The sequence below is a fragment of the Vidua chalybeata genome, chromosome 30, assembly GCF_026979565.1.
Source record: "Vidua chalybeata isolate OUT-0048 chromosome 30, bVidCha1 merged haplotype, whole genome shotgun sequence".
Classification (NCBI taxonomy): domain Eukaryota; kingdom Metazoa; phylum Chordata; class Aves; order Passeriformes; family Viduidae; genus Vidua; species Vidua chalybeata.
The window spans coordinates 1,962,297-1,979,479 of NC_071559.1; the positions used below are offsets into that span (position 1 = coordinate 1,962,297).

Here is a 17,183-nt window from a genome sequence, read left to right on the forward strand (position 1 = left end):
CCCACACTCCCCCCCAAAAAAACCCCTCGGGGTTCCTTCTCCTTCCCCCCCTACAAACCGTGCCCAGCCCCGGGGTTCCCACCCGCCTCCCCCCACCCCCGTTAGGACTGTGTGGTGTCTTTTTAGAGCATTAGCGACTCTTCCTTTGTACCGTGTACAGTAGATTATTTATTTTGTTATTTTGGAATAAAACTTTATTTTATGGCTTATCTTCCTACCCCCCCCCCTGCTCCAGCCTGGAGGGAGGGGCGGGGAAACAGCTCAAAACCCCAAAGCAAGCGCTGACTGCGGGGGTGCAGGGGGGCCGTGTCCCCCTCTACGGGGGTCCCGCTGTCCCTCCCGCCGGGGGCACCGGGCTGGCACCTCCGCCCCGGCGCCGTTCGCGCTGCCGCCTCCCGCCCCCGCGGTGACTCATGCCGGCGGCGTGGGCTGGGGGCACCGCGTGCGGCTGCCGGTGCTCCCCACGCAGGACGGGGCCCCTGAGCCTGCACCCCTCACCCGAGGACCCCCCGGCAGCGGCGGGGGCGGGCAGCAATGCACGGAGGTGGGGGGGACGGGGGTTACCCCAAATCCCCCCAACCCCGCCTTTCCCAGCTGGAGTTTCCACTCCTGCAGGAGTCGTATCAAGTCCATGAACCCAGGCAAGGCTGGGAGAGAGTTGGGGGGAGGTCCCCAGTCCGATGCCCACCCCAGGAGCCCCCTCACGCGTGTCCTGGCCGGATGCTGTCATCCCACCGCGCGTCCCCCAGCCCCCAGGAGGACAGGCTGGAATTGGGGTACCCGCTGTGCTGCGGGAGGGGCGCGAAGGGGGGCAACAGGGGCACCTCCAGGAGCTGCTCCAACTCCGAGGCTGATGGCTGCTCCATGCTGGGCGACATCCTGGGGACAGAAGCAGCAGGGTGACCGGGAGGGGGGGGACTGGGAGGGGCTTCCCCCTGCTGACCCCTCCCCGTGCTTACCACCTCGGAGGGCTCTGCAGCGACGCATCCTCCACGGGCTGGAACGGGGGCAGCTCGGGCATCTCTTCGTCCCGCGGCTCTGCAGGGGGACCCGCGGGCAGCAGCTGCGAGACCTCCCCAGGCATGTACTGGTTGGGCATGAAGGGTCTGGGGTGGCAAGGAACGGTGTAGACCCTGTCCCACAGGGCACTCACCAGCCCCAAGGCACTGGGGGGGCACTGCTCGCTTTGTGGGGGGCTGGTGTGGAGCTCCTCCTGGGAGCACAGGAGAGCAGAGCACTGGGAGCACTGGTCAGCTGGGGATGGCCACTCCAGGTCTGCCAGCCCGGGACTGGGAAGGGGGTTTGGGGGTGGGAGAATGGGGTGCAGGGCAGGGTGCCCCCCCTTCCACCTGCGTGCCAGGTCTTACCCGGGGGGCCTGAAGGCAGGGTCCTGGCAGTGGGACAGCGAGGGAGGCGAGAGCATCGGTGATGGGCTGCGGGGAGCAGGAGCACTCAGAGAGGGGGGGAACACCCCTAACCCTGCTGGGGGTGGAGGGGTGTCCACCCTGCCCCCCACCCTGCCCTGCTCCTACCTGTGGAAGGGGGAGGCGAGCCTGTCGGGGACCATCATGATGTTGCTCTCAACCGTGGGGTAGCCCGTGGGCATGGGCTGGGGGCAGAATGGAGTGGGAGGGCTGCAGTGCACAAACACAGAGGTTCAGATTGGGGGGGGGGGCTCTACCACAGCCCCCACCCCACACCCCACAGCAGGGCACTCACCAGATAGGGGCCAGCAGTGGCTGCAGATTCTCAGGGTGCAGCTCGTGCTGCAGCACAGGCAGGTTGAACATTGGCGCCTGGGGGGCCTCGGGGGGGGCCCCCATGGTGCTTGGAGGCTGCTGGTCCCTGCAAAAGCACATGGACCCCTTCAGCACTGCCAGGTCCAGGCTCTGAAAGGGGACATGTGCCAGTGGGTGCTCGGGGGGAGGCTGGGAGGTGCACAGACTTGCCCCAGCACAGCTTGGGGGCCCACGGGGGGGCTCTTCGCTCACCAGCACAGCTCTGCTTTTCCCAGTCAGGGATTTCTCTGCCCAGGGGGATGCTCAGGCCAGCCTGGCCCATGTGCACACGCCTCCAGCACAGATATGGCCTCGCACCCACCTTTCACTTTCCACAGTCATCTTGATGGCAGTGGAGACGTAGCCCCGGCCGTCCTTGCCTGTCTGCTCTTCTGCTCAGGGAGGAGAAGCATCCGTGAGCCACCACCCCCACCATGCCCTGCCAACCATCTCTACCAGCCCCAGTTGCCCCTGCGAGCCTTGGGGCCACCTGGGTGAGACGCATGACCCCCCCCTGCAGCATTGCTGGGGTGCAGAGGGGCAGCCCAGGGCCCATCCCGGCCTTCCCCACTCACTGTTGTAATGACTCCCAAACGCCTGGTCCTTGGGGAGGTTGGGGTACAGGTTACGGAGCTGCCCCAGGTCGCGGATGCGGTCGCCGAGGGAGCGGATGGACAGGTCCTTGGCAGAGAAGGGCTGGATGTTTTCCACCTGGCTGGAGCCTGAGCGAGGGGAGACACATCACTGCTGGTTCCCGTAACTGCCCACACCCCCTGGCAGTGAGGACCCCCCGCCCCTGCACAGCACCTGACCCCGTCTCACCGTCCTTGCCCCGCATGACGTAAGCGATGGTGACGCCCCCGATCTCGGAGTCGCTGAAGCGGAGCAGGAAGGTCCCGTCCGGCTGCATGCTCAGCAGCTTGCACACGTACTGCTTGCTGATGAAGCCCATGATGAGCCTGGAGAGGTGGGGAATAGGGATCAGGACCATCCAGGGCAGTGGGGTGGGATCAGGACCCCCAAAGCCCAACCCCAGGGCACCCACCTGTCCGACCAGTAACTTTTGAGGCATCTCTTGGTGAGGTCCAGGACTCCATCAAACCACTGCCAGAAGGTGAATCCCCGGCCAGGGAGGATCTCCTGAGGCAGAGAGAGGCCATGAGGCTCCCCATGGCCATGCTGGCCCCTGCCCACCCTGGCCAGCCCTCCCAGTCACCTTGTTGAACTGGGCCCAGGAGACGTGGCGGCTCTGGAAGTCCTCGGGGCTGGCGCTGTGGTCATTGAAGATCTTCTGGGCCAGGAAGAAGTAGTGCTCCTTGAGGAGCCCCTTGGTGGTCTGCACCTCTGCCATGAACTTCAGGTTCAGGGTGTCACACATCTTGTCCCAGGGCACGCGCTCGGCCACCACGAAGGGCACCCGGTCCTGTGGCCAGGCAGGGGATCATCAGGAGAGGACACCCACCATGCACCACCCCTGGGCTCCTGCTCCCACCTGCACTGTTCCCCCCAGTCCAGAGCCAGTCAGCCCCACATTCCAGCTCCTTCCCTCCAGCTCCTGGCACTCACAATGTCAGAGAAGGCGTTATCCCACAGCACGGTGGCTTTGGCGTTGTTGTCCTGGTTCCCGTGGACGATGACCACAATGGGCAGAGACAGGACCTGGGGGCAGAGAGTGGCCCTGAGCCAGGCGTGGTGGCTGCCCTGGGACTGTCCCAGTGCAGCACACATGTCCCACAGGGGAAGGCTCAGCCCCATCCCATGGTACCTGGAGGTGGATGGAGACGTTGCTGGGGGTCAAGGTGATGTTGGTGCTGAACAGGACGGCGCATTTCTCCTCTGTCACCGACTCGGAGCCCTTCCGCTCGCAGCGCTTGATCTTCTTCAGCAGCTGGGGAGGGACAGCTGAGCATCCCCAGCCTCGGGACCTCCAAAAACCCAGTGGAGCCCCCAGCCCAGCCTCTTGCTGGTGGCACTTACCACGTTTTTGAAGTTGGCGCAGCAGTTCCCGCTGGTGGGGTTGGTCTCCAGGGCCACCGTGTTGTGCAAGATCTCCCCCGTGCTCTCGCTGGGTAGAGGAGGGGGTCAGGAGAGGAACAGCAGTGGGGAAGCCCCCCTGGCCCCACACCCACCGCTCACCTGAGGGTGTTGCTGTAGTTGCTGAGCTCCAGCTCCCGTGCCTGCTTCTCTGTCACCATGTCAGCCCTCACCATGTAGGGCTTGGGCGCTGCCTTCAGCAGCCGCGGGCCCAGCAGGAACCGGACGCTTGCCTGGAATTTGGTCTGGGTCTTCAGCACCTGTGGGGGCTGCTTCTCCACCAGGAAAGAGCTGAGGTACAAAGGGACACCATGGCACTTGGCACAACGCCCTGCCAGCTCTGCCTCCAGCCCCTGCAGGCCCACCTCAACCCCTGGCCACCACAGCCCCCAGCCTGTTACCTCTTGACCAGGCCGGACAAAACCTCGTTGAAGCGCTCCAGGAGCCGGGACAGCAGCTCAGGCCCCAGCTCTGTGCTTGCTGCCATCACCTGCTGCTGCAGCTGGAAGTAAACCTCGACCAGGTTCTCGCACCTGGGGAAAGGGGGACCCTCAGCACCCCACCCTCACTCACCCAGAGCCCTTTGGGCCGGCGGAGGGAGCAGGAGGTTGCTCAGGGTCTCCCAGCCCTGCCCTGTGCTCCCTCACCTCTTCTGCAGCGGTGCCAGATTCTCCTCAAAGATGGCCCCATTCCCTGCCAGCTGCTGCTGTCTCTTCCAGATCTGGATCCTCTTCAGGACCTGCTGTTTGGCCGCCTCCAGCTCCTTCACAGCCTCCAGGATGAGGGTGGGCAGTTCCCTGGGGGCCACGGGGCTTTGCACAGCCCTGTCCGGCCCTGGCCCCTCCTCCAGGAGCGCCTGGATCTCACGGACTCGGTGCTGCAGCCGCTGCAGCCCCAGGCTGAACTTCAGCTCCTCCTGCCGCCGGTGGAAGCTGAGGGGCAGGTGGTGGTCCTGGGGCAGGGCAGAGCAGGGTCAGCGGGGGCTGTGGCTGGTCCTGCACCTCGGGGTGCCCCGGAGGGGGGCAGGGAGCACCCACCCGTTTGAGCACGGCCGCCTTCTCGCCCTCCAGGACGGCTCTCACGATGGCCACCAGCCGCAGCGGGTCCCGGCGGAATGTGTTCTGGGGGGACACAAATGGGGGGTGTCAGGGGGGACAAGACACGTGCCCCCTGTTCCTGGCCCCCTCCCAGCCCAGCCCCTTCCCACAACAACTGGCCAAGGCAATTCAGGGGCTCCACAACCACCACAGAGCTGATTTCCAGCTTTAAAACCACTTTAAATAGTGCAGAGAATCATGGAACATCTGGAGTTGGAGGGAACATCAGGATCATCGCCCCCCGGCTCCATTTTTTGGAATAAAAAGCAGAAGAATAAACTTCAAATTGAAAAAAAAAAAAACCATCCAAACTGAAAGGAATTCTCCATTCCTGTGAGCATTTCCTCCAGCCTCCAGCCTGACACCTGGGGGAGACTCTCTCCCTGGGTGGATCAATGCTTTCCACTGAAAACAGGCAAAGGAATTCCCCTGCTGGCTCTGCCTGCCATGTCCCGTGCCAGCTCCTCTGGCCTTCACGCATTTCCCAAATTAGCTACTTCCCAAAACAGCAGCAGAAACACGATGGGGGAATGGCTGATGACGTGCTTGGTGGGTTCCTGTGCCGGTGGGAGGTCCAGTGCGGGGGTCTGGATGCAGCACTGGTACCCCCGTGGGCTCTTCCAAGGGAAATGTGGGATTCAGGGGATGAGAGGCCCAGGTTTGGCTCCCACCTGCATCCCCAGCCCTGTGGTTGCCCATCCTGGGGGCCACCTAGCCACAGCAGCACCAAGAGCAGGGAACAGCCTGGCCAGGCATGGAGAAATGAAGATTTGGTGTTCTGGGATGAGGGATGGAGGGAGGAGGGAACACAGGAGGGCTGCTCTGCATCAGCATTTATAATAATAAATAATCCCTAAGCTGAAATATCTGCTTGTTTCCTACAGCAAAAAGCAACAGTCTTGTTTTGAAAAGTCACCCTGCTCCCCAAAAGTTGTGACTAAAGCTGATCCTTTCCCAAATGCTGGATATTAAAAAGGTCTGTTACCAAAAAAGCAGAGTTTTCAACCAGAATGGGGCTCTGGGAGTGAGCCCTGCTCAGCTGAGGCACTCTGAGCTCCGCTGGCCAGAGGGGATAAATCAGAGGGTTGTGAAAGGGACAGAGCAACTCCAACAGCCTTGATAAGAGAAAGAGCCCCAAAAATGAAACCCAGAGCTCACGGCAGGAGGAAATGCAGACCCACACGGCCTGGAGGAAGGAGAAATCAAACGCTCGAGCAGAAAATGGGGAACATCTGCTGAGACAGCCCCCAGGTGCCAACAACTGGGGGCGAGTGGGGCTGTGGGGGCTGAGGGGCTCAGGAGAGGCCCCACAGGACTGTTTCAGGGAAGATGTGGCAGCTGCCTGTGGGCCGCTGGGCTGCAGAACCTGGGACAGCCCTGGGATGCAAACAAACCCCCTCTGTCCTCTGGGAGACCCCAAAAACCCAATTGCTGAGTCCGCTCATTGCTCACAAGCCTGGAAAAGGGTGTCACATGGCGACTGTCCTTAGGCATTGAGCCCTTCCAGCATAAAATAATCAAGTTTTCCTGGGAGCTGGCTGCAATCCTGGTGTGACCCAGCCCCAGGGTCCCTGCACACCTCGATGTTGCTGACTTGCTGCAGGATCTGGCACTGCTGCCCATCGCTGCCGGCAGCGCTGTGGAGTTTCTCCAGCATGTCCGAGAGCATCCTGCTGGCCATGCTGCTGCAGAAGGCGTCTGAGCCATTGATGAACTCCCTGGAGAGGGGAAAATTTGGGAGAACGGGCATGGATCCCCCACCCTCCCCTGTGTGACCCCCAGCCCCGCGCTGCTCTGGGGAGGAAGGGCCCTGGGAGACTCACCAGGGCTGGTTCTCCAGCCACTCGGCCAGGAGACAGCGCAGGCTCCGGGGAAACTCCGTGGAGAGGCTGCTGAACTCCTCTGGTGGCATGTGGGACACGAGGTTCCAGAGGGACATCTTGGAACAGTCACCTGCAGACAGGAGAGGGGATGGGGGCAGGGCCACTCGAGCAGCTCCCAGCCCAGCCATGGGAATTTGAGGGTCAAGAGCCCCTCAGGAAGGGGGCGAGAGCTGCTGCTTGTCTCTCCACGTCTGAACCTGCTGTTCCACTGGGCTGGGGAGGAGGAGAAGGAGGAGTGGGAAGCTTGATCCAGGATCAGCCTCTTGGGCAATCCTGGGCGGGCTGGCAGCCCACTTGTGCCTCAGTTTCCCGCATCTCCGGGGATTCCCTGCTCCTTCTGCCACAAGGACATTCAAAGGGATGGGCAAGTGCTGCTGGACTGGGCATAGGAGAGCTGGGAGAGCCAGAAGAGTGCGGAACTCCGGGGAGTGGGAGAAGTGTGAACTCCCCCAAACCTGGTGAGGCCGTTCCACTGGGGTGACCCCAGTGAGGCGGCTTGGCTGCCCCCCAGAACTTCCTCAGGTGTCCCCCGCAAGGAAGGCCCCTTCCCCAGCCGCCCCTCACGCTCGGTGAGCTCCAGAGATCAGGAAAAGCAAGAACAGAACTGGAATGAGGCGCTACGTGGGGAATTCCACCTGGAATGCCCGGGCTGGAGGCTCAGGGCCCCACCGCACCCCAAGGTGGGCGTTGGAACCCCAACAATCCCAGCCCGTCCCCTCAGCATTGCCCGCGCCTCTTCCCGACAGCTCCCGCCCCGCTCGCACCCTCGGGCCCCGCCGCAGCCCCGGCCCCACCTCGCTGCCGGTTCCGCCGGCCCCGCCCGGGGCCAAGGCCCGATCCCGCAGCGCCGGCGTCTCACGGCCCAGCCGAGGGGCCGGGGCACCGGCGGGACCCCCGGGCGGCGCAGGCCCGGCCCGCCGTGCCCTCAGGCGGACGGGCGAGCGCGGAGCCGCGTCACGTCCCGAGTCCCCGCGGGGGCAGCGCGTTCCCCACGGGCCTGGGCCGCGCGGAGCCGCCGAAGGCGCAGGGCGGAGGTGGAGCTGAGAGACTCCGAGAACCCTGCGAGGGGAAGGAAGCCAGCGTCACTGGGCAACGTCGCAGCCGGAGCAAACAAACGCCTGCGGCCTGCCCCGGGCCCTGCAGCGGGAGCACCCCGGCGTGGCCGGCGGTGTGGGGTCACCAGCCCTCACGGAGCACCGTGTGACACCCCAGGAAGGGACCGACCACGGTGGCTGGAGGCCGGCGCCTTCCAGAAATGCTTTTGGCTTTCGACTCCACGCTGCCCGGAGCAAGCAGATCCCGAGGATTCACCGCAGGGGATGAGGTTACTCCGAGGGGGTCAATGCCCAGTGGGAAACGCGCACAGCAATTCTGGGAATGCTGCTGGGCTTTTCCCCACAGTCCAAGCGGGATTCTTGGCAGGAGGGGAAAAACAGCCTCTCCTTTTGCCACCCTCGAGGTTAATCCCCATCCTCCTGCCCCATTAAACCTGTATTTCTGCTCAGCCCTGGGAGGCAGCTGCTGGCTGGAAGCGCCAACCTGCAGCGTAAGCCTTAAGCCAGGCATGCCTGGATCTGCTGAGAGGCTGCAGGAGAAGCTGCTCTGCTCCTTCCTCCCACAGCTCAGGAGGAGCTCGAGGCAGGAGACCTGCCTGTCCCCTCCTGGCATCAGTCACAGCAGCTCCTTCAGCCCAGCCGTGCCCTGAATCCTTCCCATCATAATTTCCAGGTTTCCCTCTCCTTCTCCTTCTGCAGAAGAGCATTTCCCAGTTCCCTCCTGGGGGCAACATCCCATGGGGGACCCTCCTCCAGGTCACCCCGGGAAGCCGAGGTCACAGCTGTGTTGTGGTCGGGGAAACCGGCTGGACACGGGGCAGGACACGGCTCCCGGGGACGGGGAGCAGCCGCCCCCCACCCGCTCCCCATCCCCAAACCTCCTCGACGCAGCCACTTTCGCTTCCTCCTCCACCCGAAGGGCTTTGCCTACCCGTGGGGCTGGGGGACTCCCGGGCGAGGAGGTGGCTCAGGAGGAGCCCCGGCACGGAGAGGGGGCTCAGGGACCCCCACAGTCTCAGTACGGGCTTTGTGCTCTCACTGCAACAGGAAACCTTGCTCCCAAGCCGGCTCTGCCGTACGCTCCCCGTCCCCTTCCCGGTCCTGCGGTGCCGTACATCCCACGGATGTTACTCATTAACCACCAGCCCTTGCTGGCAGCCAACCGCAGCCCCGCATCCTCGGGCGGGCTGTGTCGGGGAGACGGGGACGGATCCCACCCCTGGCCATGTCCCCGCTGCCCTCCGCGATCTCCCAGCCTGGTGCGGGTGGGTCCCTCCGCACCCTCCTCACCCTGCGGGGCACCTCAGAGCACGCTCCCTGTCCTGCCCGCAAATTCCTCGGGGCTCTCACACCGACTCTCGAGGTTTTCCAAATGCTATGAACACCCGGACTTCTCACTGACTCTGCCCTCGCCGGGAAGAGCCCGAGGAACATTTCTGCCCCTCAGCGTGCCTCAGTTTCCCCGGCGTGCTGAGGACACCACTGCTGCCAGCCCAGGCTGAGGCCAGAACACAGGACACGGTGGTACACTGGTGACAGTGCCACGGGGAGGACACCCACGTGTTGGGGAGCTGCCCACTGCTGACCACTCGGGGCATGAAAGTTCCTCTGGTTCGTTGGAAGAGGAGTGGGGCCTTCCCAGCCGGCCCAGCCCAGGATGACTCACGTCTCGGGGAGCCCGGCCTGGATTCGGTGCCGCTCCCGTCTCAGGAACTCGCTGTCCACGTCCACCAGCGGGACGGGGGAATGAAGGGGTCTTCCTTTGCCCAACGCACGCCCCGTCCCCAAACAGCGCCCAGCCAGGAGAGCGGGGTGCCAGGAGAGCTGGGTGCCATCCTCTGCACACACCCAGCAGCGGGTGCTCCGGACTTTGGGTCGAGCTGGGCTGTGTTTCCACCTGGGCGGCCGATGCAGCCTCGGCACCACCGGTCCTGGAGCCCCTTCCCCATCCCATCCCGTCCCCAAACACCGCAGTGAGGGGCTGACAGTCACTCCGCTCCCCCTCACAGGCCTCGCTCAGCCTGTCACACGTCGCACTGCCCACCCCCGGAGCAGGGAGGTGCCCCTGGACAGCCCCCCCAGTCCCGGGCAGCCCCCACCCCTGGGATACCCCGCAGAGCCCTGTCCCCCCCCGGCCCCCCGCTCGGTGCCCCTGCACGAGTTCTGAGCCGGGGCGGGAGGTGCCAAGCAGCGGCAGAGTCCCCGGTCCCGTCCGCCGTTACCTGGCCAGAGCAGCGGCGGGCGGGGGGCGGCCGGTGCGGCCGGGCCCCGCGGCCTCTCGTTCACTCCATAGCGGCGGCGGGCGCGGCCGGTCCCCGCGGCGGCCCCGCTCCGCCGGGAAGCGCCGAGCGCAGGAAGGGGGAGGAGACGCGCGAGCGAAGGGATGGGAGGGCGCCGGGACCGGGACCAGCCTCGGTAGGACCTGGGATCTCCGGACGTCCCCACCGAGGGGCTGAGGCACCCGCCGGCTCCGCGTCCGTCCCATGTCAGCCCCCACCCAGTCGTGACCCCACTCCTGCCCTGTATCTCCATTCCTGTCCCCCATCATGACCACACTCTTACCCCATATCCCACTCGTGACCGCACATCTGCCCCATTCAGCCCTCACACACCCACCGCTCGCAGCCACGCGTGTCCCCCCGCCCCATCTGTGACACCCACTCCTGACCCTACTCCTGCTCTAATCAGGTCCCTCTTTGCTGCCCTTCCAAGCCCCCCGCCCATCCCCGTGGGTGCCCCCCGCCCACTCCCGAGGGTGCTCTCGCACCGGGGCAGGCCCGGTTCCGTGGCACCGCTGTTCCCGTGTGCACCGGGCCGGGCCGTTGGTCCCGGGCTGCACCTTCCCCGCACGGTTTGATCCCCGCTCCCCGTCCTGAGATCCGAGCCCGTGGCTGGTCCCGGGCTGCGCCCGCCTCTGCCAGCGCCCTCCGGTACCGAGCCGAACACGGGAGCGGGGGCACTGAAAAGGGGTGCTCGTTGCTTGGGGGGACTTGGTGCTTCACGGGGGTACCCGCCCCGCCCCGGGGCGCTCCTTCAGCCGTTCCGACCCCCGCGCCCACCGGAGCGGCGGGGCAGCACGGGGCACGGCTGCCTCGGGGCCGCCAGGGGGCGCTGCCGCACCGCGGTGCCGCCGGGGCGAACCGAGGGCTGCGGGGCCGGGGCTGCCGGGGCCGGTGCTGCGGTACCGGGGCTGGGGATGCGGTACCGGAGCTGGGGCAGGACCACGGGGTTCCCCCGCGTTCCACCCGGCTCCTCCCGCCGTGGCTCCGTGCTGCCATTTCCAGCACTAAACGTGCCCGGGGGGCCCCCGTGAGCGCGGCTCGTCCACTGTGCACCGGGACATCCCGGGAGAGCGGGACACCCGCCGGGGTTGTTCGGGACTGGGAAGGGGCTTCCCGGCCTCCCCACGCCCCCGTCCAGGAGGGTCTCGAGTGGGCAGGGGGCTGTGGAGCGCTGGTCGGGACCCACGCGTGGGAGGAATCAGAATCACCCCCGCTCCCCGGGTCCTGCGCGACGTCTGGGGGCTCTGGGGGAATGGGGAGTACAGAGCTGGCCCCCAGAACCCCTCCAGCCCACCGCTTTTTGCCACCCTGGCGCTTCTGCAGGGCGGCGTCCCGGGAACATCTGGACCTCCTCCCGAACATCTGGCGCCGCAGCAGCCTGAATCACCCTCCCCCCCCGCAGCTGCCTGACCGGAGTGGGGCGGAGCAGGCGTGTGACATAATTAAAAAAACATATGACATCACGCGGAGGGGTCGGATGGTGCCTGATGACGGCGCCGGCACCGCTGCCCATCTCCCTCCTCGGCCCGGGCCCTGGCAGGCAGCGGAGTGGCCAGTGGATGACGTCACGGTTATGGCTCTGACGTCACGGTTCTCAGTCAAAGCTGGAGTTGGGTGAGTGATGGCCGACCTTGTGGATGGCGGGACCCCCATGACGGGGCTGTTCCGGCCCCCCGATTCTGAGCTCTGCTCCTGTAGCCCCCGCAGGGACGGCTGGAGGGACAGCGAGGGTCCTGTGCCCTGGGGGGTGACGAGGGACCCTTGCCTTGGGGGACAGTGAGGGTCCTGTGCCCTGGGGGTGACAAGGGACCCTTGCCTTGGGGGACAGTGAGGGTCCTGTGCCCTGGGGGTGACAAGGGACCCTTGCCTTGGGGGGACAGTGAGGGTCCTGTGCCCTGGGGGTGACAAGGGACCCCTTGCCTTGGGGGGACAGTGAGGGTCCTGTGCCCTGGGGGGTGATGAGGGACCCCTTGCCTTGGGACCACAGTGAGGGTCCTGTGCCCTGGGGGGTGATGAGGGACCCCTTGCCTTGGGGGACAGTGAGGGTCCCATTACCCTCGGACATAGCGAGGGTCCTGCTGCCCTGGGGGAACCGCCCTTGGGGGTGGTGATGGTTTTGCTGTCTGGGAGAATGGCGAGGCTCCTGTTGCCTTTGGGGATGGTGAAGGGCCCAGTGCCCTGGGGGACACTGAAGGCCCTGCAGCCCTGAGAGGACGCCGAGGGTCCCGCTGCCCCTGCGGATGACGGGGTCCTGCTGCCTCGTCCGTCTCTGACCCGCAGCCGGTACCGTATGTCGGTGGAGGGGAGCTGGGCCTCCCCCGCACCTGGGGACCACCACAGCAGGGACGGGCCGGGCGCTGGAGTGGCATCGCGGGCCGGTACCGCGTGTGGGCACGGGACCGGCAGCGCTGTACCTGCACCACACCGGCCCCGGTCCCCTGCTTGTACCATACTGACACCAATACCGACACCGGCACCGGACCCCTCCCGGACCATACTGACACCGGTACCGACACCGACACCGGCACCGGACCCCTCCCGGACCATACTGACACTGACGCTCTCACCGGACCCCTGCCCGTACCATACTAACACCGATACCGACACCGACACCGGCACCGGACCCCTGCCCGTACCATACTGACACTGGTACCGACACCAACACCGGACCCCTCCCGTACCATACTGACACCGGTACCGACACCGACACCGGCACCGGACCCCTCCCGGACCATACTGACACCGATACCGGTACCGGACCTTTGCCTGTACATTATTGACACCGACCCCGGACCCCTGCCCGGACCATACCGAGACCGATACCGGTACCGACCCCGGACCCCTGCCCGGACCCTGTCCCTACCCACACCCACCGGGGGGCGCAGCCCCGGCACCGCACGCGCATGCGCGCAGGGACCCCCCCCCCTCCAACGCCACGCGCGTGTCCCCCCCCCTCCCCGTTCCCGTCCGCGGCGGCGGCTCGAGCCCGGTGACGTCAGGCGGGCGGCGGCGCGCGCTCCATCTCCCCCCACCCCCCCAAAATCACCGCCTTCCCTCCCTCCGCCGCGGCGGCGGCGCGCGCAGACCACCCCCCCCCCTTCCCCATCCCCCGCCGCCCCCCGGCCCCGCCGCCGCCGCCCAGCCCGGAGGGTCCGCCCGCCCCCCGGCCCGGCCCGGCCCGGCCGCCGGCCCGCCCCCGCCCGCCCCCCGCGGATGTCGGTGCGCGGGCCCGGGACGCGCCGCCCCACGGGCAGCACGGCGTGAGGAGCCGCCGCCGCCGCCGCCGCCGAGCCGCCGGCATGGGGCCGCTGCTGGCCCTCGCCGGAGCCTCCTGGCCCTGCTGGCCGCGCCCGCCGCCCGCGCCCTCGAAGGTGAGTCGGGGGGCGGCGGGGCCGGACCCCCGCGGGGCGATACCGGCGGGGAGGGGGGGACACCGGCGGGGAGGGGAGGCGCCGCAGCCGCGCGGCCCCGCAGCCGCTGTCGGGGGCGCGGGGCTCGGCCGGGCCGGGGAGGGGAGGGGGCGGGGGGCGCTGCGCGTCCCCCCCCCCCCCGCCGCCGCCGCCACCGCCGCCGTGACAAAGCAGAGCGGGCGCAGCCCGGCCCCGCTGAGCCGTGGGGACACCGGAGGGACCGGGGAGCAGCGGGGAGCAGCGGGGAGCAGCGGGCCGGACTGGGGAGGCGCGTCCTCCCCGCACCCCTCCGCAGCGCACGGTGCACTCCCCGCTCCGTCCCTCCGCAGCCGCGGGGGCCGCTCGCTCGCGCTCCCCGTTTTCTCCTCTTTGCCCGTTCCCGTGGCTCCCACCCGCCCTCCATCCCATTTTCCTCTGGAATCCAAAGTTTTCCCCGCAGCCAAGCAGGAAAGTTGGAGCTCGGCACCGCTGCGGGAGCCGGGGCCGGGGGTCCCGGTGTGCCGGTGGTGGCCGGGTCCGGGGTCCCGCCGGTCCCACGGGTGCCCGTGACAGCCCGGCCTCGCCCCACGCGCCCCCTCTTGCATAACCGGGGCTGCTTCTCCCGGAGCCGCGACGCCCGGCTGCGGAGTTTGGCTGTGACCGGGCCTGGTGGCACTGGGAATATGTTTATCCAGCGGCCGGGGCTGTCCGTCCCCCCGTCCGTGTGTCCGTTTGCCCAGCCTCCCCCCATCGGTCCATCCAGCTCCTTGCCAGCCGCTCGTTCCCAAGCCGTGCACGTCGCGTTCCCGGCCCTTATTGATCTATTCAGTAAATACTTGAGCTCGTCAGCTCCATGGCCGGGCTGGGAATGTGCGAGGGGCCGCTCTTGGCAGCGCCCGTGCTCCGCGCTGGCAGCCGCTCCAGCCGGGAACCGGCGGCCGTGGCGAAGTTCTCGCAGCGCTTGGAAGCGCCGGGCTGTTTTTCCCTTCAAAAGCAGCGAAATGGGGGAGTCTCGGCTTTCCCGTGACGGATTCCCCTCTGTCCGTACGGGAACGGCCTGGTGAAATGAGAGGCCAGAATGATGGATGAACGAGAGGGGGTTGTTTTTTTTGTTTTAGGGGGAGGTTTTTCTGTCCCGCTTCTTTGCCCACCTTGGAGCAAAGCGGGAGAAGGGATTTGGTGTCGTGGCAGTGGCAGCATCTGACCCGTCACCGGGTCGGAGGGATGGAGGAGAGGAGGAGGAGGTTTGGGCAAACGCCAGATCCCTGCCCCAGATTCATGTCTGGGGCTGCAGGAGGCCGGAGCCTGTGGTTTCCATCCTCCAGCCCCTCCTCACCCTACTGGGGATGTGGACACTTGATCTGTGTCCTTGGAGGGAGGTGACAGCAGCGGAGCAGCTCAGGGCACCCTGCAGCCTCCCCTCGGTGGCACCTGCAGGGCTGATTGAGCCGCTGGCACCCGCCCGGTGAGCTCGGCGGTGCAGGTGGCCAACAGCTGAGCCCTCCGGGGTCACCCCTCCAGGGACACCCGGGCTCAGAGGCATCGTCCCCGCTCGGAGGTGGCTCGGAGCATCCGGCGGATCCAGAAGTTGGTGGGGGCGGAAGGGAGGCATCGCTCATTGCATAAGCTGCGTTGCCTTTGGAAACGAGGCTGCGGAAAGATGATGAGCTGGAGGGAAGTTCTTCCATCCTCGTCTCCGCACCCCAGGAGCTGGAGTGGGGCAGAGACACCCCTTCCTCCTGGTGCACGTCCCCCTCCTGAGGGGCTCCCCTTTGGGGACTGTGATGGGGACGAGGTGCTGTTCCACCACCTCGGGGTGCTGGGAGCTGTGTGAGGCTGTGGGTGGAAGGATGTGGAGGCATGTGGCGGATGTGGAGGCACCACAAGCATGTGGTTGGGTTGGTTAAGGGGCAGAATGTGCCACCAAGGTGCCACCTGAGCTGGTGCCTCAACCCTGGTGGTCCTGGCTGGGCTCTGGTTTCCCTGATACAAGTCTCCCCCTGTCCCAGCTGGGTACAGTGGGGCTCTGGGAGAAGCCAGGACATCATTGGGAGCAGGATGCAGGTCCCCATCCTTGTCTGGAGAGCCAATTCCTCACACTCACGGCCTCTGTTTGCAGCTCTGGAAGCTCATTGCTTGTTTCTGGAGAAGAGGAGGACAAAGTCCAGCTGTGGGGTGGGAGGAAGCTCTTCCATGAGGAACAAAGGGCACTGGTGTGCAGCTCCTGCCTGCCTGGTCCTCTGCCACTTGCTGGGGCAGTGTGGGGCATCCCTGGACCCTGTGGTGGCAGAGCCCCAGGAGTGGAGTGAGGGCAGGCAGGGATCACCCTGTTCCTGTTTTGGTAATACCTGTGGTTGAGGGTGGCTGGGATGTTTTGGTGCAGCACTTCCCTCTTGCCACCTTGGTGGTCTGGCACGTCCCGCTGTGCGTCCCTGTGTGCCCGCGTGTTTTCCCAGGTGTCCCCACGTGTGCCTGTGTGTTCCCAGGTGTTTTCCCGTGTGTTTTTCCGTGTGTTCCCATGCGTGTGCACACGCGTGGGTGTGCACACGCCGCTTCCCTAAGCATGCACGGACACGCCCGGAGCTGCGCTGGGTTCAGTGGAGGTGAAGAGTGGAGGATTGAGGTGCTGGGAGGAGAAGGAGGTGCTGGAGGGGCAGTGGCCGGGGGTTCCTCCGTGAGGTGTCCAGCATTCCTGTGTGGAGCATCCCAGCAGGACCCTTGGGCTTCCAGTAGCCCCGTGGGGCTCTGTTCCTGGCCTGAGAGGTGCCTGGTGCTGCTGTGGTGTCCAGTGGCCCCCATCCCACTCCCAGTGGCTCCCTGTCCACGACAGGCGCTGGCGTCAAGAGGATGGGGCAGCTCTGGAGCATCCCTGGCAGCGGTGCCAGGTTTGGGGTGAAGCCGAGGCGTTGCCTCCTCGCCGCTCCCGAAGCTCCCGAGGCGCAGTGGGCGGTGTGGGGGTGGGAGCAGCTGTGGCAGCCCCCTCGCCTTCGGTGTCTCAGCCCCACCACTCGCTCCTCGTGTTCTCTCCGTGCCGGTTCCATGTGCTCCGGGGGAGCCTGCGAACCGGGAAGGAGCGGGGGCTGCTCCAGCTGGTGATGCTTTTCCTCCAGTGTTAAGAACTGGTTGGGATGACGGGGAGCAAAACCATCCAGGTCCTCCCTGTGCCTCCAAGGCCCTGGTTCCTGGAGCATCCTCCTCTGGAGGAGCTGGCTCCAGCTGGTGTTCCGTGGTTCCTCTTTGCCCCCAGCCCATGCCTGACCCGTGGTTGCTCAGTGGGGCTGTCCAGGCTCTGCTCTGCTGCACGGGCATTGCCCTCTCCTCACAGGAACAGCAGGATTGGAGTGGAAAATCAGAGACAAATGAAGGGAAAAGCTGCGTAAACCAGCTGCTGGGTGGGGTCCCGAAAACAGCCCTGGAGTCAGCCCAAGGGGACGGGGGTGGTGGCACGAGAAGCTTTGAGGAGAGAGGGTTGGCTCCCAAAATCCATCCTCCCACTGCCTGGGATGAGGGTGTTTGGGCAAGGACCAAGGACGACTCCTTCCCCTCCAGGAGGGCACGGGGGGACCTGGCTGCCCCTCAAGGTTGTGACAACATCCAGGTCACCTCCCAGTGCTGACTGAGGTGGGGAGGGGGATGGCAGGGTGGGCAGGGTGAGGGCCAGGAGC

General features: G+C 66.1%; 2 protein-coding genes across 8 annotated transcripts in view; one reads left to right on the forward strand and one right to left on the reverse strand.

The window, feature by feature from the left end:
- Positions 1-106: 106 nt before the first annotated feature.
- Positions 107-10,195, reverse strand: STAT6 (signal transducer and activator of transcription 6). 7 transcript variants are annotated; one of them, XM_053967461.1, is made up of 20 exons: positions 10,070-10,195; positions 6,733-6,862; positions 6,489-6,627; positions 4,850-4,933; positions 4,460-4,764; positions 4,214-4,345; positions 3,915-4,103; positions 3,756-3,843; positions 3,544-3,666; positions 3,345-3,437; positions 2,995-3,201; positions 2,824-2,918; positions 2,601-2,737; positions 2,354-2,500; positions 2,101-2,170; positions 1,720-1,845; positions 1,533-1,634; positions 1,368-1,433; positions 963-1,038; positions 107-879 (listed from the first exon to the last, which is right to left on the reverse strand). In XM_053967461.1, exons 2-20 carry the CDS (start codon positions 6,846-6,848, stop codon positions 727-729), a joined length of 2,448 nt encoding a protein of 815 aa, XP_053823436.1. In that variant the 5' UTR covers positions 6,849-6,862; positions 10,070-10,195; the 3' UTR covers positions 107-726. The 7 variants fall into 7 exon arrangements, with proteins under 7 accessions (XP_053823436.1, XP_053823435.1, XP_053823434.1 ...); XM_053967460.1 differs by having other exon boundaries at positions 960-1,038; positions 10,070-10,194; XM_053967459.1 differs by having other exon boundaries at positions 963-1,106; positions 10,070-10,194.
- A 3,226-nt stretch (positions 10,196-13,421) lies between these two features.
- The window catches only part of LRP1 (LDL receptor related protein 1), a 79,211-nt gene continuing 75,449 nt past the window's right edge, over positions 13,422-17,183 (forward strand). Inside the window, 1 exon segment of the mRNA XM_053967712.1 lies at positions 13,422-13,500. The gene's annotated coding sequence lies outside the window, so the exon portion shown is untranslated.

Excerpts from the sequence above, each read along its gene's own strand:
- STAT6 (XM_053967462.1), bottom strand. The coding sequence starts at position 6,920 with ATGGCTGGGCTGGGAGCTGCTCGAGTGGCCCTGCCCCCATCCCCTCTC. Across the intron at positions 3,438-3,543 it reads ACGTCTCCATCCACCTCCAG|GTCCTGTCTCTGCCCATTGT; the intron begins GTACCATGGGAT and ends CTCTGCCCCCAG. Across the intron at positions 1,107-1,367 it reads CCTGCCTTCAGGCCCCCCGG|ACCCTTCATGCCCAACCAGT; the intron begins GTAAGACCTGGC and ends TTGCCACCCCAG.